Here is a 20,733-nt window from a genome sequence, read left to right as displayed (position 1 = left end):
AATATCACATTTACATAAGTATTCAGACCCTTTATTCAGTACTTTGTTGAGGCACCTTTGGCAGCGATTACAGCCTCAAGTCTTTTTGGGTATGACGCTACAAGCTTGGCACACCTGTATTTGGGTAATTTCTCCCATTCTTCTCTGCAGATCTTCTCAAGCTCTGTCAGGTTGGATGCACAGCTATTTTCAGGTCCCTCCAGAGATATTCGATCAGGTTCAAGTCCAGGCTCTGGTTGGGCCACTCAAGGACATTCGCAGACTTGTCACCTTACTTGCATCAGAACAACAGATATGTAAACATAGTATTCAGTAAATATCAGGATAAGCAAGAATTTTTTTAAATATATATATTTAAAAAACCAATAATAGTGCAAAGGCAAAAAACATTGCTCCCCCCCCCCCCCCCCCCCCCTCAAGTCTATGTAGTTTAGAGCTTGTTTAGTGGTTGTAGTGTTTAATAGGCTGATGTGTAATCAACTGGTGGACTTCTGATTTTCATGGCATGGCTCAGATTATATTGGTTTGTCAGGCATTTTACCTAAACCCATTTGCACTAGGCAGCCAGACAGTTTGGTGTGTGCATTAAACCCGAGTCTCTGGCACAGTAAGGCGCAAACTCTACCGCTGTGCCAATTACTCTTTACAGTGGCAAGGGATATGAAATAAGTGCAAGTGCTGCTGAAGTAAAAAGGTCAGGACTTGTCTCTTTGAATGCAGCAGGTAATGTGAGCATCTAAATGGCCTATTTCTGCTGCTTCCTCATTTCTTACTTTTTTAATGGATTGTACAGGCACAGATGCCAGGAGGAAGTTGACCTTTCATGGCATGGCTAGCAAGTCTTGGTGATCTGGCCTGTGACATTGAGGGAACATTTTGAAGTGCAGATGAAAATTGGAAACTGTTTTCATTTGACATGTGTCTTCTATTTTAATGTTGACATTAGGCTGCTTGCAATAAACATTTTAATGCTTGTGTTAAAATAACACTGGAAGGGAAGACACAAGTGCGTTAAACAATTGCTTGTTGATGACACACTGATTTCAAGTCTTCACATAATTGTAATAAACTGAAGACAATGCAGATCATAAATTATCTCACAAGGAATTGAGAGTAATATATCGATCCATGCTGCCAACACTGATGGCCAAATAAAATTTGTACTTAGCTGATGAAATCCTTCAATCTTGTGAGAGGAAGTTGACCTGTTAACTTAGTGATTAAGACATGCAGATCATCTTGGCCTATTGAAATGCAACGGTATCATAAAGTGTGAGTTTGTACAACCATATGAATAAAATCAAGTGGGGGGCACCGTGGCGTAATGGTAGAGTTGCTGCCTTGCAGAGCCAAAGATCCGGGTTCGATCCTGACTATGGGTGCTGTCTTTCCAGAGTTTCTACATTCTCCCTGTGACCTGCGTGGGTTTTCTCCAAGATCTCCCGTTTCCTCCCACATTCCAAAGACATACACGTTTGTAGGTTAATTGGCTTGGTATAAATGTAAATTGTCCCTAGTGTGTGTAGGATAGTGTTAATGTGCGGGGATCGCTGGTCGGTTCAGACTCGGTGGGCCGAAGGGCCTGTTTCCACGCTCTATCTCTAAAACTTTAAAAAAACACCCTTCCCCCCCACAATTGTGCATGCACTCACACACATACACAGACACACACCTGATGCTAAGCACAAAGTGTCACTCCACACCCATCACCATACCCCCACCCCTTTCCAAATCACCAGCCAAGTTGATCGGACTGATCCAATGAGCTCCAACCCTAATCACGTATAAGGACGACTAGCCGATATATTTTCAGGTTTATAAATCAGCAGCTGAAGCTTCCTACCTAGAACCATTGATCATTCGGTCAATAGGGCCCATCTGCTGTTCTCTCCGTGTCTAGCCTTGTGATGCACTGGACTTTCTAGGTTTCTAAAGCTACAGCAGACAAACAGGTCGTTGCCCCCCAAGTTGGTTCAACTGGATACCCTCCAAGTGAATGAATAGATTCAATGCATCCTTCTATAATATACTTGGTTCACCTTCCCCATTTATGGGGCATCTAGTGTAACCCTCTCCTTTCTGTGAGTGGTTGCTCAACAGGGTAAGGACTAAATGTTCACCCCGTGTTTAAACATGTTTAATGTTTCCAACTTGTTATGATTTTAGAATTTATAAGGTCTTTTGCAAAAAAACTGAAGCTCACAACTTCTTATATTGTAGTTCAAGGGTCAATAACACTGCTCACAAAAAAAAATAAAAGCAGTCACCCAACTTGGCAGAAACCAGGAAGGAGACCTGGGTCAAATTGACCGGAAAAAAACAGCTGAACTTCCAATGCACACTGCTCAATATACTTTAATCTAGAGAAAGCAAGGCCAACTTGATTCTAAAATGGTAACAGATTTTCATACATATTTGATCGGTTTACAAAACAGACGAAGGTTAAAATTCCTTAAAGTACACTTTTTTTTTCATTTAATGAGCTTACTTTCTTCAATTTACAAAAATGCTTTATCAAAATTGAAGGATTTTATTTCTGCAATTAACTTCAAGCTTCTCCACTTTTGGACACAGCAAATACAGTTTCTGTTATATATATATATATATGTGTGTGTATATATATATGTGCAATATATACATATACACATACAATATACATAAGTATAAATCTGAAAGTTTTTGAAGGCATGGCCTCAGAATACACCTCGTTAAGTCTATTTAATAGTAACTCTGCATCTCACCAACAACATCTTTGGTGCAGTGGGCAAGTTATATGAATCCCCGGTCCATGGTCCAGATCATCTAACATACTGCTGCAGTTAGAGAAATAAATGTTGCATCTTACCAACAATATGATCTCTGCTCCAACACCGTACCCACCACAGGGCTTGGTAACCCATTGCAATTTCCCTGCTCCTGCATTGAAAAATTATTTCTGCTACCACCAGTTCTAGCATGGAGATGAATTGGCACACCTGCATTGCCGGAATGTGCAAGGTACCTTGAAGTCTTCTAGCCAAGAACGATAAATGGCTAAATGTGACTGAACCACAGCTTGCAATCTCTCTGGTGTCTGAACTCCAACTGTCTCTCTCTGGCCGTTCATCTATGTTCCTGCTTGCAGTCTTTCCCTGCCCATGTGTCTGAACTCTTTCTCACAAGCTCTCCCAGACCGTGTGTCTGTACTGCAGCTCACAGTTCCTCCTATGCTGGGTTATGTGGAGGATAAACTGGCCTTTCCAAGAGACGTTGTCAACCAAGGAGCTCAGGCTGAAGGAGAAGATGGAGGTGTATTGAACGTCCTTCTCCCTGCCTACCCCTCTATGCTCACTGCCTTATTGTCACCCTTGGTTCCGGACTTTCTGAGCTGCTGGCTTAACCTGTGCAGTGCCACTCCCGAGTATGCTTGGGTCAGAGTACACAAGTGAAAAGAAAATCTTGGCAGTGAACAGGTTAAGCCAATGTGGATGAGAGAATTGTGATGGGACAAGGTGCTGGATGAACTGCCCATTGGATCTGACCAAGGCCTTTTGAAAACTTGACAAAATAATTCGACAGAAGCCTAAAGCCAAGCATTCAGGCTTATCCCATATAAACAAGCTGGAGATTGTTTGTAGATATTAGATAAGAAAATTATAAGATCAGACAAAAAATTATGGAAATGGTAAGAAAAGCTCATAAGGTTACGTTTTATGAATTTGTCTTCCAAGCACATACATTTTGTACCTCTGGTAACTTTTATTGGTATTCCACCAGGTCCTGTTTGAATTTCCTATTTCATGAAATGTGCTCTGAAACAGCCTGATATGTTCTTTCACCATATTTACAGAAGTTCCTCTTGTGCTGTACCTTTTCACTCTGATATCATTGACATGGTTGTGGGGAGGCCTGTACATGGCCTACAGACACTTCTGGATGCTGGTCCTGTACGTTATCTTCAACATCCTGCAGGTAAGTGTGGTACACCTGTATGTAAACTTGTTAGCCTCATACATGGGGATAATAAAATCTGAAAAACTTTCAATACAATCTAATTCTTACTTTGCTCTATTACCCGATGAAGAATATTATTAATCTACAGCCACCCACTGAGTGTAGGCTTCCCCATATTTTGCCTCCTCCAATTTTCTGTCTGAATTGAGTCTAATGTGAGGAACATAAAATGTAGGAATAGTTCTCATCCTGCTCCACTGTTCAGCCAGATAGTCTAAGCCTCACGTGTACTTTCCTGCCTGACCCCCAGATATCTTGACTCCCCTCTTATCCAAAATGTTATCTTAAAAATACAGTAATATGAAAAGTCTTGATTAGTATATTCTAAGTTAATAGTTCAGTTTTACGCTACATATATTAGTATTTTCTAAAACTTAAAATGTAATTGAATAAGTTTGGAAAGGAAACAGTCCTACTCGCATTAATCTTCCACATGAAACTCGACAGGTAAATCTCTAATTTCCTGTGATCATTATAGTCTGAGTTGTAAACGGGCAAGAAAAGGAGCCTCGCAAGAAGCCCTCCTAAATTCAGCCCATCGGGATTACTCTGACATTCAATCATGGCTGATCTATCTTTCACTTTCAACCCCATTCTCCTGCCTTCGCCTACCTTTTGATACCCTTACTAATCAAGAACCTGTCAATCTCTGCTTTAAAAACACCCAAAGACTTGGCTTCCACAACCCAATCCGTAAAAAGGGATGAATATTTACTTTTAAATTATTTCTCAGCTTTCAACAGATTTGTTTATTTTTCCTCAAAATATGTACTCGCTTTACTGCATTCTTTATAATATCTTTGGTTTTGTTTTGCAGGGCCTGTATGTTTTTGTGGTCTACGTTATCTTGCACAACCAACTCTGCTGGCCAGTGAAAGCCAGCTACAGTATGGAAATAAATGGTCATCCCAGTCCTGGGTCAACCTATCTGACAACAGGCAGTGGTGCACCATCTGTAGGAGGGGAGATCAGCAAGTCCACTCAGAATCTAATCACTGCAATGGAGGAGGTAACATTTAGCAGAACTGCACTTCCACACAAATGTTATCTCAAGGTTGCTTTTATACTTGAGATTGTTCGGGCAGCACATAATTTCTTGTGGGCGATCTTATCAACACAAAATATGTGTAGGAAAAAAAACCTGTAGATGCTGGTTTAAATCGAAGGTAGACACAAAATGCTGGAATAACTCAGCTGGTCAGGCAGCATCTCGGGAGAGAGGAATGGGTACCCATTGTCCTCCACGCAGAACTCACTGACTTCATCAATTTCACCACTAATTTCCATCCTGCTCTTAAATATACGGACCATCTCCGACATCTCCCTACCGTTTCTGGATCTCACCATCTCCATCACAGGAGACAGACTAGTCAAGTCAAGTCAAGTCAATTTTATTTGTATAGCACATTTAAACACAACCCACGTTGACCAAAGTGCTGTACATCAGTGCAGGTACTAAAAAAGAACATACAATAGCACACAAACTTAACAACACATACATAAACAGTTTATAGTTTACAGCGCCCCCTCAGAGGGCCTGACCGACATCTAACTCAATCCTACTGATTCCCATAGCTATCTGGACTACACTTCTTCCTACCCTGTTTCCTGTAAAAACTCTAACCCCTACTCCCAATTCCTCCGTCTATGCCGCATCTGCGCCCAGGATGAGGTTTTCCATACTAGGGCATTGGAGATGTCCTCGTTCTTTAGGAAACGGGGGTTCCCCTCTTCCATTGTAGATGAGGCTCTCACTAGGGTCTCCTCAATATCCTGCAGCTCTGCTCTTGCTCTCCCTCCCCCTATTTGTAACAAGGATAGAGTCCCCCTTGTCCTCACCTTCCACCCTATCAGCCGTCGCATACGACAAATTATCCTCCAACATTTCCACCACCTCCAACGGGATCCCACTACTGGCCAATCTCCACCCCTTTCTGGTTTCCGCAGAGACCGTTCGCTCCGTAACTCCCTGGTCCACTCGTCCCTTCCCACCCAAACCACCCCATCCCCAGGTACTTTCCCCTGCAACCGCAGGAGACGCAACACCTGTCCCTTTACCTCCCACCTCAACTCCAACCAAGGACCCAAGCAGTCTTTCTAGGTGAGGCAGAGGTTCACCTGCACCTCCTCCAACCTCATCTATTGTATCCGCTGTTCCAGATGTCAACTTCTCTACATCGGTGAGACCAAGTGCAGGATCGACGATTGTTTCGCTCAACACCTTCGCTCAGTCCGCCTTAACTAACCTGATCTCCCGGTGGCTCAGCACTTCAACTCCCCCTCCCATTCCCAATCTGACCTTTCTGTCCTGGGTCTTCTGCATTGTCAGAGTGAGGCCCAGCCCAAATTGGAGGAACAGCACTTCATATTTTGCTTGGGTAGTTTACACCCCAGCGGTGTGAACATTGACTTCTCTAACTTCAGGTAGTTCCTGCTTTCCCTCTATATCCCTTCCCCTTTCCTAGTTCTCCCACTAGTCTTCCTGTCTCCTACTACATCCTATCTTTGTCCCGCCCCCTCCCCTAACATCAGTCTGAAGAAGGGTTTTGACCCGAAACGTCACCCATTCCTTCTCTCCCAAGATGCTGCCTGACCCGCTGAGTTACTCCAGCATTTTGTGTCTCCCTTCAACACAAAATATATGGTTAGTCAAATCTTACAAGAGAAATAGATGAAAAATTATGAACATGATTGGTGTCTCTATAATAACAAATATGTATTTAACCGTAGAAGGATTACTTGCCCCTCAGATAGCTGTTCTGGAGATAATGTGGTGCTGGAAGACGGTCATTTCTGCCATTATGGTCTGGTCAAACTTTAGCAACGTTGTGTCAAATAATATGGGGGGGGGGGACCGGGTAAGTAAGTTTGGCTAGGAAACGGACGGGAAGGGAGGTGTACTAGTTTGCTTTTATCGAGCTTTTATCTTGACTCATTTAAGACACAAAACTACTTTGCAGCCAATGAAATACTGTGTATGTAGTTACTTTAGGGAACAGCAGTGTGATAACTCTTTGGTTTAGTTTAATTTAGCGATATAGTTTGGAAACGGGTCATTGGCCCAACAAGTCAGTGCCAACCAGCAATCCCTGCACACTAACACTATCCTACACACACTCGGAACAATTTTTCAGGGAGGGTGGGAGGAAACCTGGAGAAAACCCACGCTGGTCACGGGGAGAATGTACAAACTCCATAGAGACAGCAGCCGTAGTCAGGATGGAACCTGGGTCTCTGGCACTGTAAGGCAGCAACTCTACCGCTGTGCCACCCTGCCGCCCTTATTGTTGGAGGATACTTTTTCGACAGATTAACAAAATTAGCTTTCTCTTACTTTTTATCAAAATAACAGCAAGAAATTTTGTAGCTTCAGTTCAAAGAGGAGAAAAGGACTATTTTTAACATCCAATCCAATGGTAGTATAGTGCACATAGTCGTCCACTGGAATATCAGTCTCGATATTTATTCTGGAATCTCTGGCGTTGTTTCCACAACTTTCTGACTCAGAACCAGTAATCTGAGTAGCTGAGCCACAGCTGATTTGAAGCAACAACCTGTTTTGATGTGTATCACTCTTAAACACAGCTGTTTCTTTCCATGCTGGATCAAGTCATTGTTTTTACATAACCTCTGCCGTTGACAGCACAAACCACCCTTAAATGGCATATCCTAAACTTTCATCTCTCAGACTAAGCAGCCAATTGGCATCTGTAATACTGTAAAGCATAAGAGACTTCAGATGCTTGAATCTAGAGCAAAAACACAAACTCCTGGAGCAACACAGCGGGTCAGGCAGCACTTGCAGAGGGAATAGACAGACAATAATTCAGACCGAAGTCTGAAGAAGGGTCTCGACCCGAAACGTCACCAATTCATTTTCTCCAGAGATGAATCCAGATATACATTAATGACTTAGATGAAGGGATTAAAAGTACCATTAGCAAATTTGCAGATGATACTAAGCTGGGGGGTAGTGTGAATTGTGTGGAAGACGCAATAAGGCTGCAGGGTGACTTGGACAGGTTGTGTGAGTGGGCGGATACATGGCAGATGCAGTTTAATGTAGATAAGTGTGAGGTTATTCACTTTGGAAGTAAGAATAGAAAGGCAGATTATTATCTGAATGGTGTCAAGTTAGGAAGAGGGGATGTTCAACGAGATCTGGGTGTCCTAGTGCATCAGTCACTGAAAGGAAGCATGCAGGTAGAGCAGGCAGTGAAGAAAGCCAATGGAATGTTGGCCTTCATAACAAGAGGAGTTGAGTATAGGAGCAAAGAGGTCCTTCTACAGTTGTACCGGGCCCTGGTGAGACCCCTCCTGGAGTACTGTGTGCAGTTTTGGTCTCCAAATTTGAGGAAGGATATTCTTGCTATTGAGGGCGTGCAGCGTAGGTTCACTAGGTTAATTCCCGGAATGGCGGGACTGTCGTATGTTGAAAGGCTGGAGCAATTAGGCTTGTATACACTGGAATTTAGAAGGATGAGGGGGGATCTTATTGAAACATATAAGATAATTAGGGGATTGGACACATTAGAGGCAGGAAACATGTTCCCAATGTTGGGGGAGTCCAGAACAAGGGGCCACAGTTTAAGAATAAGGGGTAGGCCATTTAGAACGGAGATGAGGAAGAACTTTTTCAGTCAGAGAGTGGTGAAGGTGTGGAATTCTCTGCCTCAGAAGGCAGTGGAGGCCAGTTCGTTGGATGCTTTCAAGAGAGAGCTGGATAGAGCTCTTAAGGATAGCGGAGTGAGGGGGTATGGGGAGAAGGCAGGAACGGGGTACTGATTGAGAGTGATCAGCCATGATCGCATTGAATGGCGGTGCTGGCTCAAAGGGCTGAATGGCCTACTCCTGCACCTATTGTCTATTGTCTATTGTCATGATGTCTGACTCACTGAGTTTTTGTGTCCATCTTTGGTTTAAACCGGCATCTGCAGTTCCTTCCTATGCAGAGACAATATGTTGGGTCAGGACCGTTCTGCAGATTGATGGAGAAGGGGGGAAAGCTAGAAAAGAAAGGTGGAGGTTTGTTTGCACGGAATCGCCTGAATGCTGCTGAGTTGCCAAGCAAGGGACTCTATCCTGCTAATTTTGTTGACATTGGCTTCCCTTTAACATGTGTAGACTTAGGGGATGAGGAGTCAGCCTGCCACATAGATATCTGTTAAGAGGATGTGGTAAGAACACAATGGAAAAGTACCAGGATTATTGCTGTTACTGTGTCTTCAGAACTGATAAGAACAATAAAAATCCTTTCAAGCAAATTGTGGTGTCAAACATTAGTCCCTGGATTTTAAGTAAAGGCCACTATAACCGTAACAGTTGCGAATTACACAGCCATAATGCCTTAACCTGATCCCACCTGCTACATGTCTTCTATCTGTCAGAGAAATTCCCTTTATTCCACCCACATTTCCCTGCTACCTGGACCCCAGCATCTCTTCCCCAGCTTCGCTCCCACTGTAAATTAACTTGCATCTCTCTCTCTTTCCCAGTTGTAACAAAGGGTCACCTGTACTAGGGGTAATGTACATTAACCTCTCAATTAGCATGTCTTTGCACATGGAAGGACACTGGACCACCCAAAGGAAACCCATGCAGTCAAAGGAAGAATATGCAAACTCCACACAGACACAATGCCAAAAATATCAAATATGAAAAGGTCAAGCAGCAAGTATGGAGGGAGAAACAGCAAACATGTTTTAAATTGGTGAATCTTCGGAGCATCCTCATTATTACCCTTGGTTCCTTTCCTAATTAATATTAATTATTGTTCCTTTTTTAATTACTTCTGCTGATGAGAAGTGTCACGATATTCACTTTGCCTTGCCTTCCCATGATTTTGAACATATCCAGTAGCTTTCGAAGCAAACCTAGTCATAAAAGGTTTGCAAGCGAGGGGGTTATTGAGCAAGGTCACAGCACAACTTCTTCCATTAGCAGGAACCCCACATTGGAGAGAAAGCAGCAGAATATGGCTGGCTGAGGTAATGTGCAAAATGTTTCAAACATTTTCATTTAGGCCGACAAAACTCAGATAAGCAGGTATCCAGCGAGCCCGTTCAATAAGTTTATAGGACAAAATATAAAATCTAAAGCCGCCTGTTGCTTCCTTGACAATGTTGGACATCACTGCACATTGTTGCTAAGTAGTAATGAAGTAAAATGCATTGGATGACATATTTTCCTCATTAACACGCAATCTAAGATCTTCTAAAACACTATTATCATGCATTAAGGAAACACCCTTGCTTGAAATATCCGGTTTTCGCACAGAAGTTTAATGTAGGAACAAGCTGGCTGTGGAGGCTTTGCTATGTGCCAGATTTCACATGTTAGTAATTCTCATTACCTCATCAGTTTCGGAGAAATAGACAATAGACAATAGACAATAGGTGCAGGAGTAGGCCATTCGGCCCTTCAAGCCAGCACCGCCATTCAATGTGATCATGGCTGATCTTTCTCAATCAGTACCCCGTTCCTGCTTTCTCCCCATACCCCCTGACTCCACTATCCTTAAGAGCTGTATCTAGCTCTCTCTTGAATGTATTCAGAGAATTGGCCTCCACTGCCCTCTGAGGCAGAGAATTCCACAGATTCACAACTCTCTGACTAAAAAAGTTTTTCCTCATCTCTGTTCTAAATGGCCTACCCCTTATTCTTAAACTGTGGCCCCTGGTTCTGGACTCCCCCAACATTGGGAACATGTTTCCTGCCTCTAACATGTCCAACCCCTTAATAATCTTATACGTTTCGATAAGATCCCCTCTCATCCTTTTAAATTCCAGTGTATACAAACCTAGTTGCTCCAGTCTTTCAACATATGACAGTCCCGCCATTCCGGGAATTAACCTAGTAAACCTACGCTGCACGCCCTCAATAGCAAGAATATCCTTCCTCAAATTTGGACACCAAAACTGCACACAGTACTCCAGGTACGGTCTCACTAGGGCCCTGTACAACTGCAGAAGCACCTCTTTGCTCCTATACTCAACTCCTCTTGTTATGAATGCCAACATTCCATTGGCTTTCTTCACTGCCTGCTGTACCTGCATGCTTCCTTTCAGTGACTGATGCACTAAGACATCCAGATCACGTTGAACGTCCCCTTTTCCTAACTTGACACCATTCAAATAATAATCTGCCTTCCTATTCTTACCACCAAAGTGGATAACCTCACACTTATCCACATTAAACTGCATCTGCCATGCATCCGCCCACTCACACAACCTGTCCAAGTCACCCTGCAACCTCATAACATCTTCCTCACAGTTCACACTGCCACCTAGCTTTGTATCATCGGCAAATTTGCTAATGGTACTTTTAATCCCTTCATCCAAGTCATTGATGTATATTGTAAATAGCTGCGGTCCCAACACCGAGACTTGTCCCACTAGTCACTGCCTGCCATTCTGAAAGGGACCCATTTATCCCCACTCTTTGCTTTCTGTCTGTCAACCAACTTTCTATCCATGTCAGTACCCTACCTCCAATACCATGTGCTCTAATTTTGCCCACCAATCTCCTATGTGGGACCTTATCCTCAAAATGGTGGTAAACAGTAGAAAGCTGTGCGGCTCCCTGCCAATTTCCCCTTGCATCTCTCCTCACTGCCCACAGAAGCTGGAGGTAGCATCTAGCCTGCCTTTCTAAAGTAATAATCAGTTAGAAATGTAAACTGCAACAATAATGAATAAACAGCTGACTCAGACTTTATACCTTTCATGAAGTATCAATACAATCAAGTCGTACAACCACAGTAACTCGCATTATTCCCTGAAATAGTGGTGTTTACAGCACCACTACTGAACATTCAGCACTTTCTTTCACAATGACTAAATGGTTTACAATCTTTTAGTAGCATGAAAAAAAACCTCACGATGTACTATTAAGGTAGTTCTTGTTTGTTATGCAGTTTAAGTGTATGCGGAATACGTCAGCCAATTTAAATTGTTAACCAATAATTAACTATTGTTGGATTTTTTATTTGAACTTTTCCTGCAGGTGATTATCATGTATTTGGCCAGAGAAAATGTGCTTCCCACGTCTAAAATAAACAGAGGCTAATTGATGTGGTTAATTAGTTACAGAATCATATTGCAGTTACATTTTGTTGAGGCTCTAATGCTTCCATTTCATGCATGGTCTCAAAGCATTAAGAGATGGCTTGCGTTTGGCCAGTCTTCCTGTATTATTAAAAGGCCATTCATAGATGGATTTAGCTCATGTTATATGTCTATCAGGGCCAAAACTGATCATCAGTAATGGCGCAGAGTAGTTGAAACCAATAAGCAATGTATTTCACATAACAGCTTTCTTGCTTTGAGATGAAATTCAGAGTTTTGCATTAAAATTGGAGGGAGGCCATTTTAGAACATGTGGGGAAAGACCAACACAGTGAATGGCAGTTCGTTATAGACTGTTATAGAACGGAGGGAATCTAAGAGAGCAGGTACATTGTCCCTTGAAAGTGGTGTCACAGGTCAATAGCATGGTCAACAAGGCTTTTGGCACATTGGCCATCAGTCAGAGCATTGAGTAAAGCAGTTGGCAGTCTGAAGAAGGGTCTGGACCCAAAATGTCACCCATTCCTTCTCTCCAGAGATGCTTCCTGTCCTGCTGAGTTACTCCAGCTTTTTGTGTCTTTCTTTGGTTTAAACCAGCATCTGCAGTTCCTTTTTACACATAGCAGTTGGGAGGTCATGTTACAGTTGTGCAAGACATTGGTTAGGTTACAGTTGGGGTATTTTGTTCAGTTTTGGTGACCCTGTTTTAGGTAAGATGTTCTTAAGGGTGCAGAGAATTTTTTTGAGGTCGTTGCCAGGACTCAAGGGCCTGAGCTATAGGGAGAGGTTGTGCAGGCTAGGACTTTATTCCTTGGAGCGCAGGATGATGAGGGGTTATCTTAGAGAGGTATATAAGATATAAGACCTCTCTTGGTGGAGATAGGATAGATGCACAGTCCTTTACCCAGAGTAGGTGAATCAGAGGACATAGATTTAAGGTGAGGGGGGAAATATTTAATAGGATCCTCAGGGGGCACCTTTATTACGCAAAGGGTGGTGAGTGTATGGAACAAGATGCCAGAGGAGGTAGTTGAGGCCGGTAATATCACAATGTTTAATAAAACATTTGGACAGGTACATGGATAGGATAGGTTTAGAAGGATATAGGCCAAATGCAGGCAAATGTAGATGGGGTGGTGGTAGGTATGGGCAAGTTGGGCTGAAGGGCCAGTTTCCACACCATATGACTCTAAAAATAATATTTTTTTCCAGTGCTACAAAATTAATTTTGAGTGTAAATTTGGTCACAAATTTGTGAATCCATCTTGCACAAACTTCAATTAGCACTTCTCTATGTATGACACAAATATACATGAAATGGTGTCATCAATACATATTTAACACCAAATTGCAGGCACTCCTCTGAGACTGAACCAGGATATGTACATAACACCAGTGTGGACTGCACACAGGAAAGCAGGAACATGCCCTGCACCTGTGTTATGTAAAGGGTACAACAATTACTTGCAGGTTTGTCAGGAAGTCATTTGATGCTGAGCTGATTTCTTTCCAAGGGGTGGTTTGGCTGCAGTCAGAAGCTGCAAGATGAGTCTGAGTTTAACTTTGCCTTTCATTGCTACTTTAGTTTAGTTTAGAGATACGGCATGGAAACAGGCCCTTCAGCCCCACTAGCCTGCGCAGACCAGTGACCACCCATATACTAGCACTATCCTACACACTAGGGACAGTCTTTGAAGTGTGAGAGGAAACCAGAACACCCAAAGAAAACCCAAGTGGTCACAGGGAGAATATACAAACTCCGTACAGTCAGCTCTCATAGCCAGGATCGAGCCCGGATTTCTGGCGCCGTAATTGTACCGCTGCAATTTATGAGGATGCTGCTTGAATGCATTGGAAGGCACAAAACAAAAATGGAAAAGGAAACAGATAGTGAAGGGAGCTCTATTTTGATATGCTTTTTTACTTCCTTATCATGTATCTGTACACTGTGCATGGCTCGATTGTAATGATGTTTTGCCTTTCCATTGACTGGTTAGCACACAACAAAAGCTTTTCACTGTGGTTTAGTTTAGTTTCGAGATACAAGCCCTTCGGCCCGCCGAGTCCACACCGACCAGCGATCCCCGCATATTAACACTTTCCTACACACACTAGTGACAATTTACATTTATAGAAAGCCAATTAACCTACAAACCTTAACATCTTTGGAGAGTGGGAGGAAACCGACGATCTCAGAGAAAAACCCATGCGGTCAAGGGGAGAACGTCCAAACTCCGTACAGACAGCACCCATAGTCGGGATCGAACCCGGGTCTCTGGCACTGAAAGTGCAGTAAGGCAGCAACTCTACCGCTGAGCCACCGTGATCGCAGCCCCACCTTGGTACATGTGACAATAAACTAAACTCAACTGAATTGAAATGAATGTTTATCCGCATAATAAGATACCCTGGCAGCAGGTCATTAACTTTATCTTTGAAGAATTAAGATATGCACATGAAGCTCTGGAAGTGGAAGGAGAAAAATGATATATATATTTTTTTTTCTTTTAATTTTGTATGTCTGGAATTCTGACTTTAGATACCTGCTGACTGGGAACAAGCCTCTTTAAGAACCAGCAGTCAAGCAAGCAGTATCTTCAAGCAAAGTCCACTGAATGGCAGCACTTATGGCACTAAAGGAGATTATGGTACTGGAAACTTGGTGGGGGATGAAGAGTCACAAGAGTTTGATGATTTGATATTTGCCTTAAAAACTGGTGAGTGGTGACAACATTATCTGCTGGCATGTGAACATAGTTTATGAAATTATTAGTTCACATAAAGATACCTATACAATGCGGCACTGCAGGAGGAATTCTGTGATCACCACAAAAAAGCAAGGAATAACAGTTAGTTTCTTGGTGGCATGGGCAGCACATCTTTGCTTTCAGTATCAAAAATCAAAAAAACAGTAACAATTGTTATCATTGGATTTCCAGTTGAAACCCTGAATAATATCAGCCATTCTTTCAAGTTTTTAGAACCTTGGCAGTTTAATTCATCCATTTCCTTTCAGAGCTTTAAGATCAAATGAACTTATGAATTATGCAAAAATGTTCGCTCCTAGATTGCCAAACGATTTATGCAGCAGGCAATGCATCTAAGAATGGTGGTAGGTGCCTTAAACAACTAGACAATTTCCCAGCCTGAATGTTGTTCGTCCTTCGGGTTCGAAGATGACCATGACTTCACTTTCAGTTGGAGGATTGGTGACTGTGGGTCCGGAAGTGACTGGTGAGGCCAATCCGGGCCCGGAAGGCACGTCCACACGTAGGACCCAAGTGGATGGGTGCTGCAGTGGAAGTGGAGGTAGCCCGGGCCTTGCGCGCGTGCGTTTCCTCTGGGCCTCTGCAGTGTGTCTGTTCTCTGCTGCACGGGCTCCTGTGGTGAGCTTGCTACGCCAAGTTGGACGGTCCAGAGCAAGAGACTCCCAAATGCTGAGGATGATGTCCAAGTCTTTGAGGGACACTTTGAGGCAGTCCTTAAACGGTTTCTTCAGTCCTCCTACTGAGCGCTTGCCCTGACACAGCCCGAATAGAAAGTGCAGCCCGAATAGAAAGTGCAACACAGCCCGAGCCACTTTGTCAAAGGTCAAATGTTGAGGCAGTGTATAGTCTGTACACATGGGATGTGAGCAACCTACATTTTCTTGCTCAGGAAGATTTTTTTTTAAGTCATTTTCACTGTGAATGAATGATACTTTATTGTCACATGTGACAAGTCACAGTGATATTCTTTGTTTTGCATAACCAAGGTATGCAAAGAGTTGCCACATAAAGGGTGCCTACAAAGTATCCCACACCAGATCCTCCTTTGTTCTTCCTCCCCCCCCCCCCACCCCACCCCCACGGTGGATCCCAGGCGATCGGGTTCTCCTTTGTTCTCCCCCCCCCCCCCTCCCCACTCGCCTATTTAAAAAGAAACAGTTAAACTTGGTTGTCTTTAAAATAGACCATCCATGACTCAAGAAGGCATCATCCATGTTTGCCTTGATGCTGACGTCAGTTGGGTATTTATCATGGAAAATCACCTCACCCTGCCCACTCAGACATCAGCATCACCGTGCTGAGAGGAAATTTCACACCAAACAGTCCCTTGTGTAAATGTGCCGGAAGGAATTGCAGATGCTGGTTGAAACCAAAAATAGACACAAAAAGCAGGAGTAACTCAGCGGGACAGGAAGCATCTCTGGAGAGAAGGAATGGGTGACGTTTCAGGTCGAGACCCTTCTTAAGACTAGTTAGGGAAAAGGGAAATCAGAGATATAGACGATGATGTAGAGAGATACAGAACAATGAATGAAAGATATGCTTTTTTAAGCAAAAATGATAAAGGAGACAGGCTGTTGGGTGAAAACGAGCTAATGCGACTTGGGTGGGGAGGGATAGAGAGAGAGGGAATGCCGGGATTACTTGAAGTTAGAGAAACTGTGTAAACAGGTAAAGTTGTTAGAGGAGGCCTGGAATCACAGGAGCATTGTTGGTACAGCAGAAATTTGGTTTCCATATCTGTGAGACCTGTAGTTTAAAGCACTGATAAGATTTATAGCTCTTAAATGCTCTGATAGATTCTGTATATTACTGCAATCAGCACGCCGCAGTTCCATTTCGATAACAATGGTAACATGATAAGCATCAGAAATCGTACAATGTGTCCCAAATTAAGCAACAGAGTCCGTCAGCTAAGATAGGGCTGTGAACAATAAATTGTACTGATAAAATGATCAAGAATCTAACTGAATCTATGTATTAAAGGATGCACGTAGGATGGAACATTGTTCAAAGTCAAATCTCTATGGAGAAAAGAAATGGATGAAGAATATGTATTCTGCAGAAGGCAATATGACATGATATTTTTATCTCACTGGTTGCAAGATCAGCTTATGTGCCCCAAAATAGAATATTTTCATATCTCATGTTGACATGCAATAATTCTGAAACATTTTAATAATTCTGTTGTTATGCGGAAGTATTTATTTACTTAAATTTGCAAAAAATATCTAACCGCTTCCTTCCTTTCTTCCTTCCTTAACAGGGTGGTGAATCTGTGGATTTTTTTTTGCCACAGAAGGCTGTGGAAGCCAAATCAGTGGATGCTTTTAAGGCAGAGATAGATAGATTCTTGATTAGTACGGGTGTCAGAGGTTGAGGAGAAGACAAGAGAATGGGGCTAGGAGGGAGAGATAGATCGGCCATGATTGAATGGCGGAGTAGACTTGATGGGCCGAATGGCCTAATTCTACTCCTATTCCTTATGACCTTAAACCATTGATTCTCTTGACTTAAGGTTAAATGTAATGTGGGACTTTGCCATGTCATGGGTGAGGAACATACAGTTGTTGTGATCACAAATATAAACTCCAGTATAAACTTCCTTTCCTTTTACCTTCCCTCCCAGTGACCTTGCCACATGCCAGGTCATGGTAGTGTGGGCCTGATGAGTCAAACAAGATCTATTCTTTATGTATAAACATGGGTCTGTGTTGGCCAGTGCATTGAGAAAGAGATGCTAAATACATTGTCAAATTTAAGTTTGTTTCTGCCGGGGAGATGAGACGGAACAGCAGGATGATTTAGAGAAAATGTTCCAAATTCCAAAACCATTGTTGACTACCATTGTTGATTCCAAAACCATTGTTGGGAAGAGTATGAAATACAAATGTGGTTGGATTCCGGATGAGGGAAAAGAATGGTTATAAACAAAGGAAGAGGCAATATATGCAGCAAATACAGGAAAGTTGGTGGCATCATAGATAACGAGGGTGGTTATCAAAAATTACAGCAGGATCTTGATCAGCTGGACAGGCAGGCTGAGGAGTGGTTAATGGAATTTAATACAGATAAAGCGCGAGGTGTTGCATTTTGGGAAGTCAAACCAGGGCAGGACCTTCACAGTCAATGGTCGGGCTCTGCAAAGTGTTGTGGAGCACAGGGATCTAGGAATGCACGTACAATTTTTCATGAAAGTAGCTTCACGTGTAGATAAGGTAGTCAAGAAGGCTTTTGGCACATTGGCCTTCATTTGTTAAGCTTGTGAGTATAGAATTTGGGATGTTATGCTACAACCATACATAGCGCTAGTGAGGCCACAGTTGGAGTATAGTTTCCAGGAGGGGAATCAAGAACCAGAGGACATAGGTTTAAGGTGAAGGGGGAAATATTTAATAGGAACCTGAGGGGCAAGTTTTTTTACACAAAAGGTGGCAGGTATATGGAGCAAGCTGCCAGAGGATGTAGTTGAGGCAGATACTATAACAATGTTTAAAAGACATTTGGACAGGTACACAGATCAGATAGGTTAGAAGGATTTGGGCCAAACACAGGCAAGTGGGACTGGAGTAGATGGGGCATGTTGGGCGGTGTGGGCAAGTTGGGCCAAAGGCCCTTTATCCATGCTGTATGACTCTAAATACAGACCAGTCAGGCCTGACAATCAGGACCAAGATTAATTGACATTTTGAAATTTAAGGGTTAATAAATGAAAGTCAACACAAAGTCAACACAAATCACATTTGGCTACCTTAATTAAATTCTTTGAAGCTTCATAAAATTCATGGGAACATGGGTGTGAAACAGTCAGCTAAAAGAAATGAAAATGAAGAAAGCTCGTATGAACTAAATGGTAAGATATTAAAGAGACCAGAAAGAGAGTGATCGAGGAGTGTTTACAAGACCTTATTGTAGCTGGACAAACTGAAGAAAAAACTGCTAAAATCATCTATGCTGGAATAAGATGTGAAGGAAGGGAAGTTATATTAAATCTTTATAAAAACATTTGTCAGGCCTCTGCTGCAGAACTGTGCTGACCTCATTTCAGGAAGGATATCAATGCCTTTGAGAAGGCAGGTAGAATTTTACTGGAATACTGCCAAGGCTCACAAGCTCTGATGAACTGAGAAGCTTGCGTTTTCTCCCTTGAACAGAATAATTAAGAAACTTAATGAAGGCTTTCAAATGTAATGGTTTTAATAAATGTAAATTAAGCAAAACTGCTTCTCGTGGCGAATGACAACAACCAGAGGGGCTGAATAAGGGTCTCGACCCAAAATATCACCTATTCTTTTACTCCAGAGATGCTGCCTGACCTGTTGAGTTTCTCCAGCATTTTGTGTTTATCTTCAGTGTAAACCAGCATCTGTAGTTCCTTCATACACAAGAGGAAGCATTTGTTGCTGCTGTCATTGTAATCTGGAATACACTGCCAGAAGGAGCAGTAGAAGCAATGGTATTGCTCAAAATAGAATTGAGTAAATAATCAAAGTAAAACAGTATAAAGGCTTCAATGAAAGAGGAGTGGAGTGATTGGTATGAAAGTAGCACTAAGCACAAGTATGTGTAAGAAGGAACTGCAAATGCAGATTTACACCTAAGATAGCCACAAAATGCTGGAGTAATATCCAATTAAGGGTCTCAACCTGAAACATTACTTATTCCTTTTCTCCAGAGAAGCTGCCTGACCCGCTGAGTTATTCCAGGATTTTGTGTCCATCCAAGCATGACGATGGTGTTTTGTTTCTTTATAGCAGATGCGTATGATTCTATGTAGAAAGATTAGAACTGGAAACATGCATGCAGGTGGCAAGGTGTGGGAAGGAACTACATTCTGTAAATAGATGTAACGATATTAAAGTCAGAGCATTGTAGGGAGAGTAGCCAGTGGATTTTGTTAACATTCCTCAGAAAAGCTGTTAATTATAATTCCACAACATTGATGAACATAATGCGGTTCGGCATCGAGCCATGTGGTCATTTAGCAGTCACGTCGTTGGTAGAATAGATATGCTGATGCGTTCAAGTCTTTGACATACAGGGAACTGCAGATGCTGGTGTACCAAAAAAAACACACAGCGCTGGTGTAATTCGGCAAGTCAGGCAGCTTCGCTGGAGAAAGACACAAAAAGCTGGAATAACTCAGCAGGTCAAGCAGTATCTCTGGAGAAAAGGAATAGGTGACGTTTTGGGTCGAAACCCTTCTTCAGACTGAGAGTCAGGGGAAAGGGAAACGAGAGATATAGACAGAGATTTAGAAAGATATAGAACAAATGAATGAAAGATATGCATAAAAGTAACGATGATCAAGGAAACAGTCCATTGTTGGCTGGAGAACATGGGTAAGCTGAGTCGGGAGAACGTTTTGGGTCAGAACCCTTCTTCGACCTGAAATGTCACCTGTCCATGTCCCCCGGAGAAGCTGTCTGTTATTCCAGCACTTTGTTTTTATTTCTTTCAGATCTTTGGTGCTTTCGAGTTATTTCAAGGCCATAAACTTAGTCCTATCTATTGCAAGAGCAATTAAGACTTTCCCAAAGATTCTAACTGAATGTTTTTAATCCTGTAGGTGCCTGCCTCAGTGCCAGTGATAATGAATCATATCACGGAAGCCAAGATGGTAGAAGCATTGCTAATTCACAGATTGTGGAGCTCCGAAGAATACCAATAGCAGACACTCACCTTTAACAGCCTTCCCTGCTTTGCAATCGAAATTTGTTCATATTTTTATACTTTTTGGATGTCCTTCTTTTGCACTAAAATTTTGCATTTAAATATTTTAGAGCAGTGCTATACTTCACAATGTTTGTACAACATTTTGTAACGTTCAACAGATTATAACCTTAGACTTCAATGTAACCCGTTAAAAAGCGTTTTCTGTAGTTTTTTTAAAAACTTGATTACAA

At 42.4% G+C, this 20,733-nt stretch overlaps 1 protein-coding gene across 1 annotated transcript in view; it reads left to right on the top strand.

The window, feature by feature from the left end:
* Positions 1-20,525, top strand: part of adgrv1 (adhesion G protein-coupled receptor V1) — a 385,526-nt gene extending 365,001 nt beyond the window's left edge. Inside the window, exons 87-90 of the mRNA XM_078397039.1 lie at positions 3,830-3,951; positions 4,811-5,002; positions 14,599-14,776; positions 20,397-20,525. Of these exons, the coding sequence (XP_078253165.1) occupies positions 3,830-3,951; positions 4,811-5,002; positions 14,599-14,776; positions 20,397-20,515 (611 nt within the window). The 3' untranslated portion in view covers positions 20,516-20,525. The remainder of the gene's footprint in view (positions 1-3,829; positions 3,952-4,810; positions 5,003-14,598; positions 14,777-20,396) is intronic.
* The last annotated feature ends 208 nt before the right edge of the window (positions 20,526-20,733 follow it).

Source organism: Rhinoraja longicauda, chromosome 3, assembly GCF_053455715.1.
Source record: "Rhinoraja longicauda isolate Sanriku21f chromosome 3, sRhiLon1.1, whole genome shotgun sequence".
Taxonomy (NCBI): domain Eukaryota; kingdom Metazoa; phylum Chordata; class Chondrichthyes; order Rajiformes; family Arhynchobatidae; genus Rhinoraja; species Rhinoraja longicauda.
Note: the sequence above shows the minus strand (reverse complement) of the source record. Positions and strands in the feature narration are given on the sequence as shown.